This window comes from Amborella trichopoda, chromosome 11 (assembly GCF_054954075.1).
Source record: "Amborella trichopoda isolate Santa Cruz 75 chromosome 11, AtrichopodaSantaCruz75HAP2 v2.0, whole genome shotgun sequence".
NCBI lineage: Eukaryota > Viridiplantae > Streptophyta > Magnoliopsida > Amborellales > Amborellaceae > Amborella > Amborella trichopoda.
The window spans coordinates 46,350,158-46,375,933 of record NC_142346.1 but is presented as its reverse complement, the minus strand read 5'-3'; the positions used below and the strand labels follow the sequence as shown (position 1 = coordinate 46,375,933).

The following is a 25,776-nucleotide window of genomic DNA, read 5'->3' as shown; positions in this document are numbered from 1 at the left end:
CTGGGAGGTTACAATCATTATTAACCATTAGATTTGAAATCTGATGATTGAGAATGTGTCATTGTTTGAACACAAAGTTCAACATAAAATTTTATGAATATTGTGACACTTTCATTTATTTGAATCTTACCTCCAATGGCTAAAAATTATTGGAACCTTGTATAACAAATAAGTGAACTTTTAATATTCAATCCCTTCAAGAAAACTCAGTCTTTTATGAAAATTTCAAGTTCAATCTCACCATTTTATTTTACTTTACAGCAATATTAACACGTTTTTTAAAAAGCTCTTGAACAACAAACTCCTCACGAATTATATTTAAAAAGATCAAATCCTAAAAAAAAATTCTTAGAAAAGAGCAAGACTCTCTCTCTCCACTGCTGTGACACCCAAGGCAAATATATTAGGGAAATTATAGATATTTAAAATATATATATATATATATATATATATATATATATATATATATATATATATATATATATATATATATAACCTTTTTAAAGGGAAATTTAAGTTACTAAAATCGATTTTTTTTTCTCTTTGAGCAGCAAAAATATTTAATGAAGGCTTCGAAAGAGGGAGTTTTGAAGTTTTTATAGATTTTTTTTGTTGGTTTTTTTAAGATTTTTTTACTTTTTACATATCTGTAAAAAGGATATTTTGGTCCAAAACACTCTCAAAAGACCTGCTGAGAGTTTATTGAGAAAATCATTAGGGTTTTATTTGACATTTCCATAGAACATGGGTTTCAAAGGTCTCGTACCTTTGGCTCATGCATAAAGGGACCTTTACACCAAGTAAGGGTAAAAGGCTCGGGTAGGCAGCACAAAAGCGTGCCTTTGAATCCTGAGAATGGCTACTTTATATATAAGCTAAAGGTTAAAAAGCTAAAGATTAGGACCGTTTTCTGTCCACCCCTCCCAAGACCTCCTTAGGCGGACCAATAGTGGGTTACGACCCTTATTATGGTTTTCATATGAGTTTCATTCTATTATATTGAAAATTTTGGGATACATTTTAAAATCACAAATGAGTGTTTTCAAAAAGGAAAAAATAAATAAATTTTGAGCTCCTAAATACTTAGATTTGATTTTTCTAAGAATTAGATGGTCGTTTTTCAATATTAGAACATCGTAATTTTTTTTTCAGACAAGCTTTACATGTTTCCCCTAAAACATAGAAGTTATACTTTCCCCTTTATCGAACCATCCATTCTAAATTAAGGGTTAAAATTGCCCCAATTACAATGTCACATCTCTATACTATTGTATTTTTAATTTTTTTCTATAAACTATTTTGACACCAAATTTTGGACATCCATTCCTCTATTAAACTCGCACTAGCAAAAAATATAAAAAAAATATTTTCAATAAAATAAAATGACCAAAATACTTTTAAAAGTTTCAAGGGGTATTTTGATCATTATATTTTATCGAAAAATTATTTTTAATTTTTTTTATAGGTGCACCCCAATGAAACGATGGTACGTACCAAATTTCATATTCATACAATTTGTATAACAAAAAACTAAAAATAAAATATTTTGAGAAGTCAGATCTAAGATAAAACGGTGAGTGACTCTCTTGGTTAAAATTGGACGGCTGGATGGTAAATGAGGGATAGAACTTCTATGCTATAGGGGAAGCATAGAAACCTCTCCCTTCTTTTTCAAGTGTGCTGGTTCAAACATCCAATTTTTGTACTCATCTTCGACATACACAAAAAATAAAAAAATAAAGTGGGTTACAAGGACAGTTTAATAGTGGCGGCTGTTAGATTGGGCAGCAAGAGTGTGCCATCTTTTTTTACAAAATTTATGAAAAATTTTCTCAAAATTTTAGCGTGGTTAATAATACAAGCCTGACTACATGGTTTTACATTAAATGGCTATAGATGATTGTGAACTTTTTATACCAAAGATAAAAATTTTAATTATATATTTTTTCAAATATTTATTATGTTTTTGGTTCGGTTTATTACCACTAAAAAATGATAGATAAATTACCCGTACTACGTTAATACCTTTTATAGTTATAGGTACATAGAAGTTTTAACTCATGCGAAAATCGTTGCTTCACTTCCAAGTTCCAACTGATCAGAAGTTCCAACTGATCATTGAGCTGCTTAGAAAATTAGCGCGAAAAAAAAACAGTGATTTGCTCAAAACGAAATCGATGTTCAAAATTTAAAGTCATGACCTTAGATTTTTAATATCCCACAGTTCGTAGTAATGGAGGTTCCAAGCAATATCCGATATTCAAAATCCAAAATCTAAGTATAAGTTGGGAATTTGAACATCCGAAATTGCATAATCACTAATATATATATATATATATATATATATATATATATAGTTAGTAGGTTCCTTTTAAATCTCTCAAGTGAGGGTAAAATTGAAAAAAAAAATAAAAAAAATAAACGGTTAAAAAATTATGCATAAATTATAGAAAAATTTGAAAATATTTTGATAATTATAAATTTTAAAGGAAAAAGTTTGATAAGATTGCAGTCTTAAAATGTAAAATTAAAAGTGCACTTAAAAATTCATTATAAAAAGTTCTTTAGATGTTGGAAAAACCTCTAATTGATCATCTCAACATCGAGATGGACGAATACAAAAAGAAAAAACAAGATTTCGAATCCGCAAAATAGTTTATCTTGCAACACATTATTTAGGCCGTCCATTTTCAAAATTTTCATGTATCTTGATAGATTACCAAGCCATCTTAATAATTTTTATATCAAAATTATATTTACAATAAAATTTAGTAGTGCGCTTTAATTGAATTGTTTAAGGTTGCAATCTCATGCAAACTACACCCATTTGTAAATGAGATAGAGGGTAAATTTCTCTATTTATAAAGATTTTATAAAATTAAATAACAATTAAATGAGATAGAGGTAAATTTCTCTATTTATAAAGATTTTCTAAAATTAAATAACAATTAAAAAGTGGAGTATTTATTAACTTTTATGCGCTTCAAATCCCTTCCCTTTTCCTCCGTTGCTTGGCAAGCATCTTCTCTCTGTTCTCTTTCCCCTAAATCCCCTTTCTCTCTCTACAATATCAAACCTCTTTTCTCTCTCTACAAAACCCCTCTCTCTCTCTACAAGATCAAACCCCTCTGACTCTCTCTCTCTCTCTCTTTTTCTCTCTATCTTCTGTTTGCCCCCTTTCCTATAGAAAACATCGTCTCTTCTCGTTGCCCTCTTTACTGTAGAAAAGTTGGTTTCTCTCTCTCTCTCTCTCTCTCTCTCTCTCTCTCTCTCTCTCAGATCTCCTTTACTTGCACAAAGGACATAGCACAAACCGCGACGAGCACAGTTAAAATGGTAAGTTCCAGTCTTATTTGGGGTTTGTTTTCTTTTTCCTCCCTTCTCTTTTCCCTATTTGTAGAAGATCTATTGCTTGGCATTTATAAACAAACTGAATGCGTTGAACTTTTCTTCAGTTTTAGCTTCTAGTATCTATTTCTTTAGGTATTGTCTTAGCTTCAATTGTCTTAATTTTCACCTCATTTTCTTTCTGATTTTGTATCAGGAATTCTTCTCTTTTTTTTCTTTTTCTTTTTTATTTATGGAGGCAAGTGTCCATCTTTACCTATTCTCTAAAGATGGGATAACTTTTGTGCCAAATAATCTTAATATAATGATTAATAACTTGTTTCTCCTATAATGTGAACATAAACCGTAGAAAAATTATAGCATGCTATAACTATAGATGTTAGTATTGGGCTTAGTTGACTTAAAAGATTTTGGGTTTAAGCTCAGTTTCTGCCATAATAATGGTTGTTGGGAGCTAACAGTATGGCATTATTTTGATCTTGCGAAAACCTTCATGGCACAATTTTGAATTTTAAAACCAAAATAAACCTGAAATCTCAGTTGACTGCTTCATCTTAGAATTTAATGTCAATATATATGGTGATTTAGATATAACAGGTTTAAATGAACAAAACAGGCAACTCTACTTCTTCTTCTTCTTCTTTTCCCTTTTTTTTTTTTTTCCTTTTTTGTGGGTTTTGGAGTGGTGGGGAGTGGGGGGGATGACATGAAATTTGGACATTTGAGGATGGTTTTATATATTGTATGAACACGGTTATTGGTGTGAGTGTCAACACAGGTAAGGGTATTCTCCAAGTAGATCAAAGAGACCAAATGCTTTTCACATTTCACTCCTCTCTCTCTCTCTCTCTCTCTCTCTCTCTCTCTCTCTCTCCCTACCTAAAACCCAAAGTTTGCACTCCATCTCTCTATCGATTCTCTTGGACTCCCTTAGTCAATTTCTCCATCTCTCTATCAATTCTCTAGTGACTTGGACTCACTTACTCAATTTTCCCCAGCATTCCAGTATGCAAGTAAGCTCATGATTTACTTATTATTGCTGGAGTTAGTATACTGAAAATATTTAGAAAATTGGCTTTAAAGGGTTTTAAGAAAAGGAAACTTGTGCTCATTTGGCAATCATTGTGATGAATTATTTTATAGATGTTCCAGAGCCTTTATTATGGTGATTTTGTTGGGTTTTTTTTGGGGCAAATTCAAGGCTTTGCGGTGAATTTCATGTTTTTTTATTTGGTGGAGAGTTGGTGATTTGTGGGTTGATTCTTGATGTTTTTTTTTCCCGTAGTGTTGTTTGGTGGATGCTTTGATGGGTTTATTGTGGTGATTGTGTTTGTTCTCTTGGTGGGAGATTGGAACTTTTGGGATGGGTTTTTATCATTGGTAAGTCATTAAGAATCAGCGATTTGATGTTGATTCTTGTTGTGTCAATAAGTTTTTATTTTTTATTTTTTTTCTGATGTTGTTTTTGCTCCTTCTAATTTTTCAGAAATGTATGAAAGTATTTTAACAAAATGTTTTAGAAGTTCTCTATTTTATTTAATTTTAAAAATAATGCTTGACCTGCCTTACTAAGACTCGGATTAATCCAGACAATAGCAAAAAAAATGGAATAATTATGTGTTGAGTGGTTTTCTACTAGTTGCAGCTTGGTAGGGATCTTTTACCTATCATTAAAACAAGAACAAACTTACCAAAGACTAAATAAGAAAAAGGGAACTTGTATTGATCAAAAAGAAGAAGAGATGGCTTGTGTTCGATTGTGCATGCCATGTAAAATAAATAAGGAGAAAAATTTGTTTTTTGTGGAGCTTTTGGTTTCTTTATCTCTTCCTTTTGCACCTTGGAGAAGTTCTCACTTTATTATTTTAGTTTAGGGGTATTGTGATATCTGAAGTATAAAAGATGAACTTTGTGTGGTTTCATTAAATCTCAAGTTATGGTGATGACTTCCTTTTGTTGGTTCACTTTGAGAAACTGTTGTTTCTTCTTTGTTTAGCTGTTAATCAAGTTTGCCTGTACAACTGAGAGACATAAATTTTTCTGAGGTTGGATTACTTTTGAAATAATTGGTTAATCTTTCTTTTAGTACCTGCTTGTGTTAATTTGTTAATATTGCTTGTTATTTCAGGAACACAAAAATTTGGACGCAGCCATAGAATCTCTTCTAAATGTAGAAAAGCAAATGAGGCTTGCTGGCGATGTTGCCGGAACCAAAAAAGCGGTCATTGATATCGTGCAGCTTTGCTACGAGGCCTGTGCATGGAAGACTCTTAATGATCAAATTGTTTTGCTTTCAAAGAGAAGGGGTCAGCTTAAGCAGGTCAATCTTGTTTTCTTTGAGAAAATTAGTGTGCTTTAATAAGTCTTGAGGAAATCGCTCTCTCATCCTCTTTATTGAAATTGAAATACCTCCAAACATTATTTTCGATGATCTCTTGGCATTTTCTGAGATATTGATTCAACCATTTATGTAGTCATTTTTTTTTTAGTTGTTTGATTGTTATCTGACGTTGTCTGCCTTAAATTATTCTACGTGTGTTCCTTTTCTCACTGAAGTTTATTCTATGCATTATGTTTATGTGTTGGAATCTTCTAATAAGACATGCTTCATTTATGATTTCTCCTCGCTCCAAATTATATGATGACTAACATCAGCATTGAAAAAACACTATATTGTACGTGGATATATGTATTAGGAGAAAATGGTCTGTGTGTACGTATGTATATCTTACAGTAGAGTTTCAAACTTTAAGTAGTTTTTTGATGTTTTTGATTGGGTTGACACAATGAAGGGATATTATGTTAATGATTTTCAGGGTTTGTTTTTGTTTATTGCATTTCTGTATGTAGATATTAATGTGTGTTTGCATGTGATTTAGATGCATGTGAATGTGTATAGATATGTCTCCTCTTTTTCCATTCTTGATCAACATGGGGTCACTGAGTTATGCATTAAAATTTTTAGTCCTCAAAAATACTTCTAATCACTAGTCTCTATGAGTGTTTTAAAATTCTGTGAGTTGACTCGGAACTTACCCGATTCAATTCGTCTCGGGGACTCTAGTGAGTACTATGGCAATTCCACTTCACTTGCCTAAGTCTTACAGTTTTTAGCCCTTCAGTGTTTTTTTCCTGAATAGACTCTAGAATCAGTTGAGTTGATCTGCTGATTCAGGCTCAAGACCCTAGTGAGTCTCTACTCGAGTCAGTGCTTCAAAATACTTGTCTCTACATTTGTTTTGGAATGGTATTTAGAAAGATATGCAGGAATTTTGATGATCCTGGTGAGATCTCTTATCTTATGATGTACCCCTATGATTTCTTTCATTCATGCCATTGATTGTCACCCCTTCCATTTTTCTTTTTCTTCTGTTCGACAAAAGTTCCTCTTTATTCTCATCCTTTAAGAAATTCCCTTGTCTCTCATTCCAAATTCATCCGCAACCCAAAAAGAAACATGTGCATATCGCCGTGTTTCTATTCTTTATACAAGAGGTAATTGTCTTGGAAAGAATCTAGCATCCCTTTTTCCTAGCATGCGTATGCGCTCTCATACATGTGCATGGATGTGTATAAAAAAGGAGTAAGCATTGAAGTATGTGATGCAGTGATAAATTGGATGTCTTTTATATCCAGTGTGTTCATCTTTGTTTTACTTTGGAGTGGCAGGTAAGGTTTGTGCAATGAGGGTTGAGGTATGCCATGAATATTGAGAAAGGAGATCATCCCCAAAAAAGAGGGAGGTCATTTTCATCCTCGTACCAGAATTTTCCTTTAAGCATAGTTGTTGGAAGTACGAGTCACATTGAAATGATATAGGGATCTGAAGCATGGAATCGGGATGGCCAGAAGATTTCTGTGTGTAGGATACACCATCTGTAAAATGCCTATTCTAGGGTTACATTCCCGACCTTTTGGGGTCTTGATCCCATCCTTTTGGGGATCACGCTCCCAACCTTTTGGATCATGCAAAAAATTAAGTCCAACATTTAAGTACACAATTGACATTGAGAGCTAGAATTAGATAGTGTAATCTTAAGAAATAGACCTATTTTAAGATTACACTGTTTAATTTTTGAAACATTAAACAATGTAATTTTCATAAGGTTGTGATCACTCCCAGCCTTTTGGGATCTTGATCCCTAATAATGAGATTGAGATCCAAATAAAATCTAAAAATTGAGGTACCTTCAAAACCCTCTCCAAGAACACCGATGTTGCCACTTGGGTTGGACGATCCCGGCAACTATGCTTTTGATTTATTTGGCTGTGAAGACTAATAAAGGTGCTGCAAGAATGTTCACCTCATTTATGGAATACATATTTAAGGTAGATCATCATCATCCGAGCGTTATCCCAACTATTTGGTGTTGGCTACATGAATCCTATTTTGCCATATTGGATGAAGGTTTATTAGATCTATTGGATTTCACTATCTTCTTTGAAGGACCATGTTCAGTGTTGGATGGAAAAGGTGGATATAATATGTGTATCCTCCATGTCTTCGTCATGGTCAATAGATAATGGATCTCCTAAAGGTTCCTTCAGTTTCTTTGGAGGATTGCAATATGGACAGCCCCTCTTCTCCATCTTCCTAATCATAGTTTGGCAATGATTACTAGAGAATTTCATTGTGAAATCAAGAGGCTCATTTATGTCAGATATTGACTTTGCAAGCAGAAGTTTTCTCTTGCTATAATGCTACTCGCATAGGTGGGTAATATAAGATGATGAGGTGATACATAGATGCTATGAGATGGCCTTGCATGGTTGATAAATGTAAATTGATCCTAGGCAATGCAGTACTAAAGCATTGCATGATTGAAATGGCTCTGCCTTAAGAGCTATGTTTTGTGATATGAGTAAGGAATATCATGGGAATCAAGGGGTGGAATGGTCTGAGAGGAGGAAGGCATCAAAATGGCCAGATTAGATTCAACTTGTCATCATCACCGTGTCATATGGGCCATGATTACTCATGTTAACCAACATCATATCATCATATCATTGTTGCTCATCCCTTGTTTAATAGTGGAGAATATGAAAACATTCTTGAGAAAGTTCTTGTGTAGAGGTGGTATTCAGTCACAAGTTCCATTTATTCAAGTGGGAGGAAGTTTGCCAGGCTAAGAAGTCGGGAGATTATGGAAACATTCTAGAGAAAGTTCTTGTGTAGAGGTGTAATTTAGTCTCACAAGTTCAAAATATTCAAGTGGGAGGAAGCTTGCTGGGCTAAGATGGGAGCTTGGGTTACAAATTGTCAGAGTGATGGACAAGGCTCTTATTCTCAAGTCATTGTGAGGATATGGAAGGAATCTTGATGTCTTAGGAGAAGTCACTTTAAGGGTAAAATGGTTGCCTAGAAGCTGGGTCATCTTGATGGATATCTGCAACAAACAAGTATCAGCCATCTTCAACACTAGTGACACTTGTTATTGATCCAAAAAGAAAACCAGGGACTCTAGTTCCTGAACTTTTGGATCCCATTATATGTTTCCTGGGCCTGAGGTAATCTTTGTATGAACCTGTGGAGACTCTTTGGTTTTTCTGTTTCACTTCACAAATGGTTTAGGAGATCAACCATAGTTACTGGGTCGGGACTGGGATCACGACCCGTTCCGGGATCATATCTGGAGTGGGGGATTGTGAAAGGCTAGAAGATCCTAGTTTAGGGGTTGCTGTCTGTATACCTCTAAAATCAGGGATTTGGGGAGCTTGATCCCAACTTCTAAGATCGAATAATAAGTTCTACATGTCTGTGCTCCATCTCGTTAAAAATCGAGGTCCTTGAGTGCACTTAACTAGGGCTCCCTAGGTCGGAGTGCAGTCCATAAATATTTAATGATTTTTTAAATTCAAAATTTTATTAAAATGTAAGAAATTGTATCATTCTATTATAATTTAGTATTTTTGTATTTATGTGAATGTACTTTATATTTTAATCAAGTAACAAATTTTTTTATAGAAATTGAAACTTTATGAAAAACATAAGTATTGAATCATCATATAATATTTTAATTTTTCCATTCTTTGATTGTAGTTTATGACTTTACGTAGCATAATAACAATCATGGCCATTTGTCAAAAAAAAAGCAGTGAAATAAGTATTAAGTTGAAGACCAGGGAGGACAATGTAGTCTACCACCATCGTGAATTATGTGTATGAACAAAATATGCAACTAATATGTTACATAATATTCAAAAGTGTCAGCTAAGTATGCAGAATAGCCATTGCTTAGCATTAAGATGAAGATCAAAACTTGATTTCGTGGCACATTAAAGAGGAAAAGAGGGACAGTAGAGTCTACGGCCTAGGGAATCTTGGTCCCACATTGGTGGAACCTCGGTTCCATTACCTATGAACCCTCAGATTGGCACAAAAGAATTTGGATCCTATGTAACTTAGGATCTCTATCCCTAATAAGAAGGATCGAGATCCCAATGTTTAAGAATTGTAAAGGAGCGAGAGCCCTCCTTGGAGAGCAGGAGCGAGCTTCCGGACTGGAAGTGACCACCTTTGTTGGGAGGTTCTAGTAGCTATGAGGTCAGCTATTTAACTTCCGAAGCTGATGACCACTCTTGGACAACAACGGTTAATACTCAGTCTTGGCATTTAGAGGGAGATTGCAAGAAGAGTTAGTTATAACATACACGTGACGATGAAGCAGTTTATTATTTTTCAATCTATATATCTTTCTTTTTGTCATGGATGAAATTATTAATTCCTTAAGCTTAGGTCCAAAACATGAATCTCATTGTGATTCTTCTTATCGACTGACTGTTTTTACTAGATTTTTCCTTCATTTCTGAAACCTGGCACACCTCTTTACGTGCTTGGGTCTCTTGAATGTGGTTTTTGGTGCTCTTCATGTCTCTTTCTCTGTTAGTCATTAATACTCTTTAACCAATTGATATATATTGTATTTAGTGATGCAACTTCATTGTACGCTTTTGTCCTTGTTTTCTAAATGTTGCTGGCATTTCATGGTTATATTTAGCTATCTACAACAGCATTATATGCAACAAACTTCAGATTCGTGATGAGTCTACATCTCTTATGAGGACAATATCTTTAGTTTGTGGCTTCATGGAGTATAACTGAACTTTTTTATTTGCGAAGTCATATGTGAAATGTTAACATTTCTTGGAGGGATCTGATGTCAACTATATCTTCCCATGTGTAGCTCTCACACTTCTTTTTTTGTATATGGTTGTATTCATTCTAAGCCTTCTGTATTTTATAGTTTTATCTTTGATGCCATGTTATGGAAGTGCTTTGCCATGGTGAGATCCCTCAGTATGTTTTACATTAACCAAAGGAATAGTTCTCTCTCCCTCTCTATATCTCTCTCATTGCCCCAAGAATAATGTGCTACACTGCAAAAATTCATTTCTCATATGAATCCAAAAACATGAAGTATTGGATATGTTAACGGTTGCCCTTCATTTGTTTTTTTGATTTATTATTCTTGGCATCCAGGCAGTAACGGCAATGGTTCAGCAAGCGATGCAATACATAGATGAGACACCTGATATCGAGACACGAGTAGAGTTGATTAAAACATTGAACAATGTCTCTGCTGGGAAGGTGAATAGAAGCCCCTGAGAGCTTGATTTTTTTATGCTTGTGCTTCAGTAATTATCAACTTTTTCTTGAAACTGATGGTCTTTTTTTCAGATTTATGTTGAAATAGAAAGGGCAAGGTTGATTAAAAAACTTGCGAAAATTAAGGAAGAACAGGGCCTTATTGCAGAGGCTGCTGACTTGATGCAGGAAATTGCTGTAAGTGTGATCATTTGAAATGTATTTCCATGGGGATCACTATCAGTTGTTCGTATTTGTGAAGTTGCATGTGAATCAATACGTATTTCTTGTTTTAAAGATGTGAATGAAATGCTGTCATATTTATTAATATTGTTCTGGCCCAAAAGTTTGTTATGAATGAGGAGCATTGTATTGCAGGTGGAGACCTTTGGTGCTATGGCAAAAACTGAGAAAATAGCATTCATCCTGGAACAAGTATGACACATATTTTACTAGACATTTCCAGAAGATCATTCTTTTTCTAGCAGATCATTTATGTACTATGTTGACTAAATGATCATTGTCTTTACTGATCATGCTAATTTATGTGATTTTTCTTTCAATGCTAAAACCTGCACAGGTTCGCCTTTGTTTAGACCGCAAGGATTATGTCCGTGCACAGATTTTATCAAGGAAAATAAGTCCTCGAGTATTTGATGCTGACCCTTTGAAAGAGAAAAAGAAACCAAAGGAAGGGGATAATGTTGTTGAAGAGGCTCCAGCTGATATACCTTCACTACTAGAGTTGAAGCGAATCTACTATGAACTAATGATTCGGTAATCCTTTCTTTTTTCCTTTTTTTTTTTTTTTAACTTTCTGAAGCTTGCTAACTTAATAAGCCTAGAGAATATTCGAGGTTAGTACTATTACATGCTCTCAATCTTGCAAATCAGATTGTGCCCATTCCATAATTGTTGGAGCGGCATTTCTGTCATCATGCACACAGGACTGTGATTTGAGACATGAGATAATGCTATCACATGTCTTCTTGTAGTTATAGTTATATGCTTCCTAAATCTTGTTATGTAGCAAGTATTGCATACGTAGTAGATGTTTTCTTAAAAAACAAAACAAGTTGACATTGGTGGAAGTATGTTTGCTGTTCTTTTTCCATGGCAAAACCTTCTCTAACCTTTTGTGCTAACTAATAAGAATCTCATCTTCAGAGGTGTTATTGCCAGAGATCTACATTGCGGATAACTTTAAAGTTAGTTTTTCACATTTCTATGAAAGACTCGAAAGTTCTTTATGTTTTGTTATTTTTAAATTTGTGAAAAAATAACTATTGATAAAACAAGATATTTTTAAAATAACATGCATTTAAATTACATTTTTTTGATTGATGATATGCAATTGAAGTATTATGAGAAGGTAACAAGGGATTCATAGAGGCTCCTCAATACCACTGGCTGCAAGGCACTTACCTCTCAGATCCATCTTGCAAGAGTCGAAATGACACTCCTCAAAATGTGACTTCCTGAGGACCATAGTATGATGGTTTGACTTTATTGTCAGAACATGGACAGGATGTCAGCCTGCTATGGTTTTATCTTGTTGTCTTCACACACTTCAATCTGCCAGCATGTGTATGTTACCTTTCAATGTCCCAATCTCCCACCTCAAGCATAACTTATTTGGCCGTTAGAGTCCTCCCTAGACCCTTTTATACTCCTCATCTCTTAGTTGAAGTCATCTGCCTTATTTGTGGCAGTGTTCCAAATCGTTAGTAATTTCAATTACCTAGCTTAAATTGAGCATTTTTTCTAGCATGTAGGTGGTAGATACATGATTTGGAAATCAAAAAATCTAAGGCACGGATGCTGAAGTTAGGGGAAGTTGATTGGAGGTCCTTCTAGAGGATATTTTGTGGATGGAAGAATCTGGGGTTGATGAAGGATGGAATTATGCGTGGTTAATGAAATTTAAAAAGAAAATGAAGGCATGCCAAATTCATGTGGCTGGTTATTAGGAGACTGGAGACTCTGCTGGTAGACTGCGTTTTTTCTTATTCTGTTGAAAATGACTGTATTTTACCATATAAGGTTAAAGCCACAGACTGCATGTCCTTGTGAATGCTGTGAAGTGACTTGGGTGTCAGTCTGGAGCAAAAGGGGAGATAGAGAAAGGGGTTGGGGAGTTTATTTATTTATTTTTGGGGGTGAAGGAGAAGAGGGGGTTGGTGTTGGTTGATTAACTAAGAGTTAGAGTAGAGAAGGGAAAGGGATTTACATCCTGCAAGTTGGAACATACTGTTCCCTATGCAAACTTGTGTTGCCTTTCACAACTGAATAGAATTGCAGAGGTGGAGGTCGAGAAGGACAAAGATGGGGGTTGGGGAAGGGGAAGATGAAGGAAGGCAGCACGAAATAGGCCCCCAACAGGGATCTGAGGGAGGATCATCATCCACTGCCAAATATCTTCGATCGAGACATGCCATACTGTGTCAGGGACGCAACGGCGTAGCCTCAGAGGCCTGCCACACCTCACCACCCACATCGGGTACTGTCGGGTAGGTGAAACAGGACTGCATCTAGCTGCCATAGTTGGGCCATATCACGTCTGTGACATGACGGCGCAATGTCGAGACATCCCCACCACCATCACCCAAACGTGAATCATGTCTGGTGCTATGACAAACCGTCATCCACTGCCCCATGTCGTCGATCGGGACATGCCATATTGCGTTAGGGACGCAACGGCGCAGCCTCAGAGGCCTGCCACCACCCACATCGGGTCCTGTCGGCGCGGTGAAGCAGGACTTCATATGGCTACCATAGTTGGGCCATATCACGTCGGTGATGTGAAGACGCAGCGTCGGGACATCCCCACCACCATCACGTAGACGTGAATCATGTTCGAAGGCGAGATAAACCGTCATCCACTACTGAAGGCATGCCATATTGTGACATCCTCACAACTAAATAGTTCAAGCCCAAAAAATTGAACGTATACATGCTGGGAATTGAGAAATGGGTGGGGGAAAAAATAAAAGAGGAGAATTGGGGGGGGGGGGGGGGGGGGGGGGGGGATGTGTGATGTGCATGAGGGAGGGATTAGTGACTAATAACCTGAGAAGGGAGCCCCTTGCAAACCAATTAACAACTTGCACAACCTTGTTGAATGTTGATATTATCCAAAGGGAGTTGGGGATGGATGCAGGAGTGTGATGCTCCTGTTGGAGGGAAACACAAACGAGAAACTCAGTGGTGGATAAAAAATCTGCACGGATGAAACTGAAGTCACGAATGAAGAAAGAACGGTGACAAGTTCTGCAGGGAGGATTTTTGTAGCAGGGATGACCTACTCTAACTAGGAACCTCTTAGGGCTTGCAAACTTTTGGCTCAAGTCAGATTTTGGATTTGGACAAACTGAATAGTTGCTTTATACCTAACTGCAGACTCAAGCGTAACCGATTTAAAGATCCATCTTATGGATTTGCTGATTGGTTATGCAGAATTCCTCTTGGTTATCACACTCAAGGGGTCATGAATTGAGAAGTTGTGACAAGTGTTGGAGATGACATCTTTCTGGTTTGAGAATGCAACTAATTTACTGGGGTGGTGAAATATTGAAGACTGTAGCCTATTATTTGTCCTATATTTTCCGTATCTCAATGTGGGGGTTCTGTGCATATCATATATTCTTATAATTCATGGCAAGATGAAGGATTGACTGAAGAGTTCCGGAGTTTTGTTCTAAAATGAATAGGAGTATAAAATGGCCTTGCAACGGTTCCTTTATTCAAATGTTCTAAAAGTTGATCCCGTTTTGATTACCCAGCAGTGTGATCCACCCCAGGAATAATTAGTCATGGCAACACATGGGGGGACCAACTAATATGAATTAGAAGATATGCTACTACTTCTATACTCTTCCCTTGATGGCTGCAAGCATTGTTAAAAAAATAGGACCGCCCAGCACCTAGGCGGCCATACTGAGCAGTGGTCCTTGGGTGGCTGCCCAGGGCTTGCGCCCCGCCTAGAGGCAGAAAAGTGCTTTTTTTTTTTCAGTTTTTTCAAGATATAAAAGTTTAGAAGGATGGATTTTAGGTTCATTTGAAACCTAAACCCACAAGAATTCATCAGATATAATCATCAAAGTGTTTCTCAAAGTTTGGAGTTCGAGCAATCAATGTAAGTGCATTTTTTAGGTTGCTTATTTTATTTTGAGATGTCTTCTTCAAGAGTTAGTCGGAGTGGAGATCCGGGTTGGAAATATAGATACAACCCGAATCCAAATGACAAATATTGCATTAGATGCAATTTTTGTGAAAAAGATACAAAAGGAGGCATAAACCGGTTTAAGAAACATCTTACTAGTATTAAAGGGGATGTTTTCCCTTGTAAAAATGTTCCTGAAGCTATCAGAGAGGAGATTAAGCAATTTATAAGTTATGTAAAACAAAAACAAGAGCAAACTCCTTGTCATAGATCTATTCTGCTACTCTTAGAAAAAGTGATCCGGGTTGGAAGTATGGGTACAACCCAAAACCAAATGATAAAAATTGTATAAGGTGTAATTTTTGTGAAAAAGATACTAATGGGGGTATTAGCCGATTCAAAAAACACCTTGTTGGTGTTAGAGGTAATGTTGCTTCTTGTACAAGGTTCCTGAAGCAGTTCGGGATGAAATTAGACATCTTCTGAATGTTGAAGAACCAGAAAAAGATGAAAATAAGCTTTGTTTTATGGAAGTATCTTGTCCAGGTTCTAGTCGGAGTGGTGATTTGGGTTGGAAGTATGGTTATAACCCTAATCCAAGTGATAAAAATCGTATTAAATGTAATTATTGTGGAAAGGATACTAATGGGGGCCATTTACCGGTTTAAAAAATACCTTACCAGTATTAAGGGGGATGTTGCTCCTTGTAAAAATGTTCCTGAGGCTACCAAGGAGGAAATTATACAATATTTGAGTTTAGAGAAGCAAAAAAAAAGGGTAGAGTAGCCAAGACTCCTAGGGCCTCATCTGCACAGACTGCACATACTAGTAAGAGGAAGGTAGAAGAAGAGGAGGAAGAGGCAGATTCAAAAGAAATAGAGGAGGACAAGCGTTATATTGAAGAGGGAGATGACTTTGATGATGATGACCTTGACTCTGATGCATATGATGAGGCTTGCATGATGATGATGACGATGACGACGACGATTGAAGACTCTTGGTGCTGAGTGTTGAGTCTGTTGACTGTTGTGTTGAGTCATGAGTGTTGACTTTTGTTAGACTGTATATTTTCTAAAGTTCTGTATATATTTTTTTTTGTTGAATGTTGACTTTTATATCCTACACTTGTATGGTTTCATAGTTTGTTGTTTTAACAATATGGATTATCAAAATTCTCTTCTCGACGTCTATCTTTTTTTTTTTCAACTTGGAATATGATATATTGGTAATTGGTTATGTGTTTACTTTTTTTCAACTGGGCAGTCGCCCAGGTTTTCGGCGCTCGCCTAGGCGTTGGGGGGCCTGGACTCCCCAGGCCGCCTAGGACCCGCCTAGCGCTTTTTGATACACTGGCTGCAAGTTCGTTTCTAAATGGAGGACACATGAACATCATTGGACTGAAATTATTTACCCTTCCAAATCTAAATTCGGGGAAGATTCTTACTGGGCGCTTCTTAAATTTGGAAAAATTTCTGTAAGAGAATTTGATATTTAATACTTTGTCAATATTTCTGATCTGAACTATGGTGTTCCCCATCAAGACAACTCTTAAGTTTGTGATGGTCATTAGATAATTGTTAATGGCATGAGCTCGCTCCATAATTCATATGTAAACCCTTAATCTAGTGTTATAGTGATGAACATATAATAACTGGAATGTTAGTCATTGCAAGTCCTCTTTTTCTCTTTCACAAAGTTTATGTAGCAAAGCCCTTGGTGACCTACAAAGGCTCTCTCTCTCTCTCTCTCTCTCACATACACACATGCACGCAACATGTACAATTACATAATGGATCTCATTGTTGACTTTTTTCCGTGTAGATCTCATTGTTGACTTTTTTCCGTGTAGGTATTACTTTCATCATAATGATTATTTGGAAGTTTGTCGTAGCTATATAGCAATATATGACATCCCATCTGTTAAAGGAGATCCTGCGCAATGGATTCCTGTAAGGGTTCTCTTCTAATTATATCCTCTTTGCTCCTTTTGATCTGAGTTATTAGCCTCTAATTGGTTTATCAAATTGTAGGTGCTGAGGAAAATTTGCTGGTACTTAGCCCTGTCTCCACATGATCCCATGCAATCAAGTCTTCTCAATTCTACCTTGGAAGATAAAAATTTGTCTGAGATCCCTATGTTCCGGTATTTTTCTTTGAAATATTGCCAATGCATCTATTGTTTGTAATTAATTCTCTCCATCTTCAATTGTTAACGCTGTCGTCAAACTCTTCTTTACCCATATGTCATTTGGTTAATCTTCTTAATGGAGTTGGTTGCATTTGCAATTTTAGTTTGCTACTAAAGCAGCTGGTTACAATGGAGGTGATTCAATGGACATCTCTTTGGGAAGCTTACAAAGATGAGTTTGAGTGTGAGAAGGATATGCCCGGAGGTTCTTTGGGTGAAAAGGCAGCGGAGGATTTTCGAGAACGGATTATTGAACATGTAATTGTTTCATGACAGATAATGATGCTATTTGTACTCGAGCCAATTTTCATAATAAGCTAACAAATGTATGTTCAATTTGCAGAATATTCTGGTTGTGTCGAAATATTATTTGAGAATTACACTGAAGAGGTTTGCGGAGCTATTGTGCCTCAGTTTGCAGGTTCCTCTCCTTCATGTCGTCGTACCACCCAAAATTTTAAAATGAACTTACTCATTTACTCATTATGTCGACTCAAATTAACTTTCATTCTTAGATTCATTCTCCTTGAAATATATGTCAATGATTTTTTTGCATTTGGAACTACACTTCTTTTTTTTTAATTGATGTCTGGAAATGCACATTATATTACAATATTTTGCTGTCTTTGTTGTAGGAAACTGAGAAACATCTATCTGAAATGGTTGTCTCAAAATCACTGGTGGCAAAGATTGATAGGCCAGCTGGCATAGTGTGCTTCCAAGCTCCCAAGGACAGCAATGACATTTTGAACTCTTGGGCTATGAACTTAGAGAAGCTGCTAGATCTGGTTGAGAAGAGCTGCCACCAAATCCACAAGGAAACCATGGTTCACAAGGCAGCCCTCAAAGTTCAGTAAACGAGTATCATAAATACTGATGAGTTACATAGCACTTAAAATTTATTTGAAATAGTACATTTTTTGTCTGTTTTTCCTTCTTGATCTTTGGGTTTTCTTCCGAGGTTTAGCAACAATTCCAAGATGACCCGTCTCTTTCATTTGATGGGTCACAAAAGAAAGCTTTGAGAATGATATGTAATGATGGTGATTTGCGGTTTTATGATCTATGGTTTAGAAAATCAAAAAATTGGAGAGATTCTTATGTGGCGCCAGGTATTTGAGGTGACCCATCTTTTGCTATTTGTCTTGATGATATCAGTTGTAACCCTACGCAGGTGCAGATAATCTGTTGCCAGTGCACCGTCAAATGATATTTGAGTTTGAATGGGGAAGCTGGTGTAACTTTTGCTTTCACATAGAAGGTCAATTCTTGTATTTTGAGAAAAATAGTTGAATGGTGAAGCTGGTTTAACTTCCCTTTCACATATAAGGTCAATTCTTGTTTTTTGAGGAAAATAGATTCGAATGCTAAGTACCTGTAGTGACTTATGGGAGATGCTTTTGTTAGATGAGTTAGAGACCATGGTGTGCCAGTGTTGGAAAATGCTGTTAAACTCCCCCTGTTAATTGGCAAGTCATAACTGTAACATGTGAAAGTTTGGAGTGGGGAAAATAGTGATTTCTTTTCTGTTCTTCATATAGTTTTTACTTCGAGATTAGTTGCGATGCCAAATTTAACTATTATATCTGTTAATGGGTAGGATTTAGATGTGTTCGGGACCTTTTGCCTGATTTTTAACTCTTACCTCAGAGATGGATTTTTATCGAAAATGCAATTGTTTGGGTGGTGGTGGGGGTGGGGTGGGGCCGGGGGGGGGGAGGGGGGATTTGAGGCAAAAAGTTGAATTTGCAGTGATTTGAGATGTGTTCTGAGTCTTAAATCCTTTGAGAACTGGTGAATGCTCCAAAAATTTTTTTTTTAATTGTTTTTCTTCAAGCGAGTATTTGGCCACGATGTGGGTTCATTTTTGGATGGTTCAAGCGATTTTCAGGGCTTGGCAAAGAGGTGTTTCTGGACTTTTTCTGGTTCAAACGACGAATGCACTTCCTTTGCATTCCTAATCCTAGTTTTGGAAGTCACTTTCATTTTGTTTAGTTGGTTGCCCGCTCGCTTTAACTGACAGTAGTTTTGATAGAACCAGCACTTGACCTCCAAGTTATCTTATTTCTCAAGTTCGATTGGCGTCACGGAACCCAAAAAAAAAAAAAAGGGATTGGGGAATGTTTGGAAAATATTATGCATTTTGGGGGGTGTTTGACTAATATTAACTCTAGGGTTAGAACTATCTAGAGAAGATTGGCATGGCTTTTGCGCAAGAATTTCACACAAATCAAGAAATGGTCCAAATTTTTCGGGAAGGGGGCCGGGGTCGTAGTAGTAGCACCTCACACTCTATTATAGTTTTCATTCTTGCTACTAACATCACCTTTTGAAAAGCTAACTCTTAATCTACTTGAAAAAACTAATATTTTTGAAAAGCTAACTCCTATTCTACTTGAAAAATGGGTAGGGGCTGTCACCTAAGATAGTGTCATTAAGTAGGGGCTGTCACCTAAGATAGTGTAATTAATTAAGATACTGTCATTAATTTCATATCCTAAATTTCACGTCCTTGGATATAAACCGAACAATTTAGATCTAGGTATTTAAATTTTTTTTTTTTTTTATGAGATCGCTCATCTGACATTTTTAAATTAGACAGAAATGAGCATTGGTGAAGTATTTTGGCATATCTCCAATGCAATTGAATATTGTAATCTCATTGTTCCACCCATAAAGCATGAAGAGCTCGCCATATTGCGGAAGTAACTTAAGCCCAAGCTTTCTTATTTATTTGGATTTAAGTTTCTTTCAATATATTTACAAGACCAAAACTGGAAAGAAAAACTATAGAACGAGACCATTTCCTTTTAGATTTTTAGTACAAGGAGGTCACAATTAATCTTGTTGGTCAACTTTTAAAATCTTATGGTTGTATGTCATTAATTAAACTCACGGTTCAAAAAAGATTCTTGTATTTCATGATAAACCTCAATCTATCAAAGTGACACGGCTAAGAGTGTTTATGACCTCCTTATAACAATATTAAATAGTCACATTGAATACAATCCCAAATGACAATATGGGTACATGGCTCATGAATATGGTAACGGCATGATCACAATAGTAAATAGTCACATTGCATACAATCCCAATTTTTATTAGATTGTAAAATATGTTACAGGGATAATCATAAAACAGCCCTTGAAAAGGGAACACCACCAACATCATATAGAAGAATACATATTAAAAAAATTGGGGAGTGAGCTCTCCGCACAGTCCCTCTTCTTCTAGACATTGATTCCCACGGAATCTGCTGTCATATTCGCCTCTCCATAGGTGTGTAGGATCTACCATTGATGATTTGAAAAATTTTGAGAGTTCACATATGCAGTTCACCGTATAATAGTAGTCTCCATGGAGTCCTGCACCATCGAATCAGATAATCCACCAACAGTTTATAATCACTCTCAATCACCAAATGTACGCAATACGACTTATGTGTCGGATCAATCCCCTTTGATAGTGGGTATAAATTAGAATTAAAAATTTAATGGAAAGATTATGTGCTCCGGATCAATGATTCAAAAGTAAATCTGCTCTTCAGGGTAAAATCACAGTTTCAAGTATTTTCCCAGATGCAATCTACTCAATCTAGCAGTCAACCCAAAATTAAATGAATTATGTAAGCCTGGTTTGCTTGAATTATGTCCTGGGATCACAAATAGGTGTCTAATTTTTGAACAGTTCGATATAGGTAATTATGTATTTAAAACCCATTTCTTTAGATGCTTATGTATTCAAAAATACTTTTTATAAGTTAAGAAAAACAAAATTCTTCTCATAATCCAAAATTGAATCCCAAAACTTAACATACAAAAAATTGGATCCCAAAACTTTATATAAACGAATTCTCCAAGTGGGTCATTTTTCCAAGGGAGTAAATGAATTTTTCATTCTCCAAAAGGAGAATGCTATGAGCATTTTAAATATTGGGTAATAGAAATTTACTCGCATACCTCCTATGTCTTAAGGGTGGGTGCCATATATATATATATATATATATATGGCTTCAACCTTAAACAATCAAAACAATGTGAAACTCCAGAGCCTGTCGAAAGATACAGCTCATACACTAGCGGCCCCTGCAATATCATGAAAAACTTGTAGATTAAAGCTCCAAGAATTGAGCTTGGACATAGGAAGTTCTAGATTATTTGTTATAAAATAGATTATTTTATGACTTAAAATATTTTATTCATAGTTCTATATATTGCGGTCGAGATGATCACCTGGAAACATAAAAAACAACCTATTTGGGTGGGCTCTTGAGATATGACTTACATTTATAATTTATAGGATATGAATATTATGGGTGGCAATGGGTGAGGTAGGGTTCGTGTCAATTGGGGCCCGACCCAGATCTGGAACCTACCTAGCTAGGCATTACATGGCCCCAGACGTGGGTCTAGAAATTCAAAGACATTTAAGTTATATAGTATGTAATATATATGTTTTATTCTAGTCAAAATGACAATAAAATAAATAAATAAAATCTAGTGAGACTATATATGCTTTATATTTGTTATATATTTCATACGAAGTCAACTCAACTTGGTCCGACCGAAATCGATAGGGTCCATGCTTGATCTAGACCCAGATGCGACCCGGATCAGGTCGAAGCATCCAGATTTGAAATGCTGAGTCCAAACCAATCTTAATTGGCGATCAGACAATTCAATACGAGATCAACGGGTGGCCATCTGCCCCACTAATAGGATGTTTCATAGACTGGCCTTCACCATTGTTTTCATGAGAGAGAGAGCTTACAACCTTGGAAGGTCATGTCATGGATGAAGCCCCTTGAGAGTCACTACTGTGTCACCTTGTAATATACGTTTCTGAACAATTCGCAACTTAGAGAGAGGGAGATGTTGCATGTTTGCTAAGAAGGTTTTGTCCCCACAATGGGCCAAGAATCAAAGAGAGAGAAGAGTTGGTAGGCTCATCTTCCCACTCCAATCCCTCCCACCATTAACATTACCATTCTGTTTTTTTGATGAATAGCTCTTAGCATTTGTGCTTCTCAGAGACCTAGAGGTAGCCTTCTCAAATTCCTCCCAAAATGCTTTTCCTTCCATCAATCCACGAGTCCGCTGTCCAGCTTCTCCAAATCCAAACATGACAGCCTTGTTTTATGGATTTAAGATCACGAGTCCCTTATAGGTTCAGAAGCTTTAAGTTGCTCTGCCAATCTTTTGGTAAAGACAAATCCAGCACTTGGAGTTGCTCAAGTCCTCCTACACGAGCAACATCGACTAGGTTGTTGGCACAACCTTGCAGAGAAAGTTAATGGAGATTCTTCAAGTTGAATAACGATTGTGGCAGAGAGTGGATGCCAGTTTCACAGAGATCAAGCACATTTAGAGCTCCTCCGGAATGTCATTCAACTTTTCATTTTCTTTGGGTATTAATGTCGTGAGAGCCTGGCGGATTTGGAAGTCTCTTTAATGCATTACGCATCGGTGATATGCATTGGGCCTCTCCCCATTCTTCTACCCACCCTGCGTGCTTCCTTCACTCTCAATCCTGCATCCACAATAAACCCCCCACCCCGCCCTCTCTTGTGGAGCCAAATTATTCTTTTCAATTTGATAGTCCTCTGGGTATAGTGAGCAATACAAGAAACATTGCCTGATCTTTTCATCTTGTAATTGGTACAAACACAACACTTTCACGTTCCATGCCTTCAATCTCCATTGTTGCCTCCAATAAGGCCCTTAATGCATTCTCCCACACATTCTTTGACGACCTTACGAGCGATACGATCTGCCACATCTTTTGCTTTTTCATGAAACAAGTTCCACACATCTTCCTCTGTTAAAACATCCACTGTAATATTATGGTTAGTTTCCATCCAATTGCACACCATTAATGATCCGGGTGGTTATTACAACCTTGGATTTGTTTTCTTGGACTCCTATTATCATTCAAATCCAACTTCTCCCACAAGTCATCTAAGATGAGCATGAATCCATGTTCCTTTAGAGCAGAAGACAATCTGTCAACAATCATATATTCATCTTAAACTGTCATGCCCAATTTTTTCATGATTTCCTTTTGTATTCTAGTTATACTCACATCTCTTGATACTCACTAGACGATTATGATTTCAGGCATGAGAGTTGTCTTTCCAGCGCCTCCCATACCGTGAATGCCAATCACACCGAATTATCGTTACACGAGCATTCAAGGATCTTATTTACACTTTTATCAAACGGACTGACCTGTGATTGAAGGTGTAGGCATCTTCCTCTCCACTGGTGGTGGTCGATTCATGCTCCAATTCACAGAATTCACTCTATCGATCTGAAACGGATTTGTAATAGTTTCTTTGTTGCGCGTCTGTCCGACTTGTAGTTGGAGGGGCAATTTGGACAGAGCCCTCTAAAGCAACACTTGTTCTGGCTATATCTTTCAACTACTTCATCTGCTTCACGTGTCAATTCTCGCGCCCTATTGAACTACTGTTGTGCTTCACTCATGGCTGCCTGCTCACTTCTTTTTCTTGCTTCATTATTTGCCTCCAAATCAAGAATTCGGACCTTGAGTCATTCATTCTCATTTCTCAGTTCCTCAACCTTCTCCCGGCATTTGAAGAGATATCCGAGCTGCCGAGTGATGGGTTTAAAAAATGTAATCACAATTTCAAGCACAGAGGTAGCAATTTCCATGGTTGCTGGTAGCAAAAGAGAGACAAACACAATGAAATAGTTCACTTACATTTCAAGTGTCAAGTTAGGCACAGGCCTTGGGACACTAAACAAAAGCACCTTGTAGAAAGCCCAACTGGTTGAGAAAACCAAGTAGAAGGAAAGTGTCCTTTTGGCAAAGAAGATTAACAAAACCAAGGTGAACAAAGCAAAGCTCCGTGTTTTGGTGGAGAAGAAGATCAAGAAAACCAAGGTGAACACATGGAAAGCTCTGTGTTTCAGCCAAAAAAAAATATAAAAAAAACAGGGTGAACAGAAGGAACGCTTCTTGATTTAGTCTCTACATATAGAGAGTGCTAAAGAGGAAGAAATAGAGGTAGTGGGTTGGAACCAGCATAAGAAAGAAAGGAGGAGGTGCAGCAAAGAAAAGACGAGGAAGAAGTGGTGGTGTGGTTTTGAAGCATCATTCCACATGCCATTGACATTGTCATTTGAGGGATAGGTTGTGGGGTGCACCGATGAAAGTATTATTTAATTTTTACATTAGTTTGCAACCCTAAAACAATCAAAGTGAGGTGCATCTCCAAACACCGCCTAAAGATGTAAATTTGATTTCAAAAATTTATCAGATGGATTGAAAATACATTTTCATCACTAATTATAAAATTTAAAATTTCAAAAATGGTTAGGATCAAGCAAATCGATAAGCAAGTGAAAATCTTGAAAAACGATGGTCTAGATAATGTGTTTTAAGATGTACTTTTTGATATTTGAAATATATATTTTTTCCATATCCATATATCACGGGGTCGGGATGATCAATTAGAAGGTTTTCTATTGTCAAAACAACCTTGTTTGATGGAGTTTTGAGATATCATTGGAAACATAGGTGAATTTTCAAAAGACGACAATTTTGATGTTCCCACCTAAAACCAATGTGGGAATAGTGAAAATATGGGTGACAATAGCACCGTTCTTGTATGTCTATTTGTTATGTTAGCTGATTGAGCCTTAACTATGATAAGGCTAATTTCTGGACATGGTCAGCATGTGGGCCACAGACTAACATGTGGAAATGCGGACCCTTAATAATTTATTTTTCAACTAGAATTTTTTCTTAATTTTTAGGAAATATATAATCTTTAAATAGAGATTTTTTAATATGTAAAATAAAATAGATTTTAAAACTAGATATGATATTTTTTAGAGAAAATATTTGATCTATTAATTTTACGTTTACTTTAGAAGACTATTACTTAAGAGACCCGGTTTTGGTGGCCCGCATAATAACAGGTGCAGGCTTGGCCGCACCAAACAATCATGCTCAAGAACTCTTTCTCCAATGGAAGGCTAGTCAATAAATTGGTATAATGATACATAGAGTTGATGAACATTATTGATGTGAGACACGAGGTTTCAGTGCGTCAAAAAGCAGAAGATAAATAACAGTGAAATCGTAAAATGCTAGAGTAGGACCTGTGGACCACCATGGTTCAGCGAATAAAGTTGCACGCAAGTGGTCTCGTATACTGGCAGTGCACAAGGAAACCGCTTTAATATTTACCATACTTTGACCATCTTTATTTTCTTTAAAAAAAGATTTTACTTTAATTGGACATCCGCGGATCATCTATATATAGACCATTTACCTTATATACAAGGAGATCACAATCATTTTTGTCTCTTAGAATTCAATATGGATGGATGTAAGAGTGTCGTTGATTAGACACAGTTCCAAAAAAAAATTCCTCGGATTTGGTGATGACTCACTCTAAATCATCCAATTTGATATCTAATGAGTAGAAATAATTGTGAGCTTCTTGTACAAGAGGTACATGGT

General features: G+C 36.4%; 1 protein-coding gene, 1 long non-coding RNA gene and 1 other non-coding gene across 3 annotated transcripts; 2 read left to right on the top strand and 1 right to left on the bottom strand.

Annotated features, from left to right (window-relative positions):
• The first annotated feature begins 3,006 nt into the window (after positions 1 to 3,006).
• LOC18427685 (26S proteasome non-ATPase regulatory subunit 12 homolog A) lies at positions 3,007 to 18,211 on the top strand. The gene is made up of 11 exons (XM_011622658.3): positions 3,007 to 3,336; positions 5,477 to 5,668; positions 10,829 to 10,936; positions 11,027 to 11,131; positions 11,312 to 11,368; positions 11,514 to 11,710; positions 16,945 to 17,044; positions 17,126 to 17,238; positions 17,388 to 17,541; positions 17,627 to 17,704; positions 17,919 to 18,211. The coding sequence occupies exons 1-11, from the start codon at positions 3,334 to 3,336 to the stop codon at positions 18,138 to 18,140; spliced, it is 1,329 nt and encodes a 442-aa protein (XP_011620960.2). The 5' UTR covers positions 3,007 to 3,333; the 3' UTR covers positions 18,141 to 18,211.
• Positions 18,212 to 19,433: 1,222 nt separating this feature from the next.
• Positions 19,434 to 19,535, top strand: LOC148779956 (U6 spliceosomal RNA). Its single transcript, XR_016045115.1, has one exon. It is a non-coding gene; the product is annotated as a U6 spliceosomal RNA (small nuclear RNA).
• Positions 19,536 to 20,362: 827 nt separating this feature from the next.
• Positions 20,363 to 22,974, bottom strand: LOC148779955 (uncharacterized). The gene is made up of 3 exons (XR_016043727.1): positions 22,057 to 22,974; positions 21,243 to 21,368; positions 20,363 to 20,648 (listed from the first exon to the last, which is right to left on the bottom strand). It is a non-coding gene; the product is annotated as an uncharacterized LOC148779955 (long non-coding RNA).
• Between the last annotated feature and the right edge of the window lie 2,802 nt (positions 22,975 to 25,776).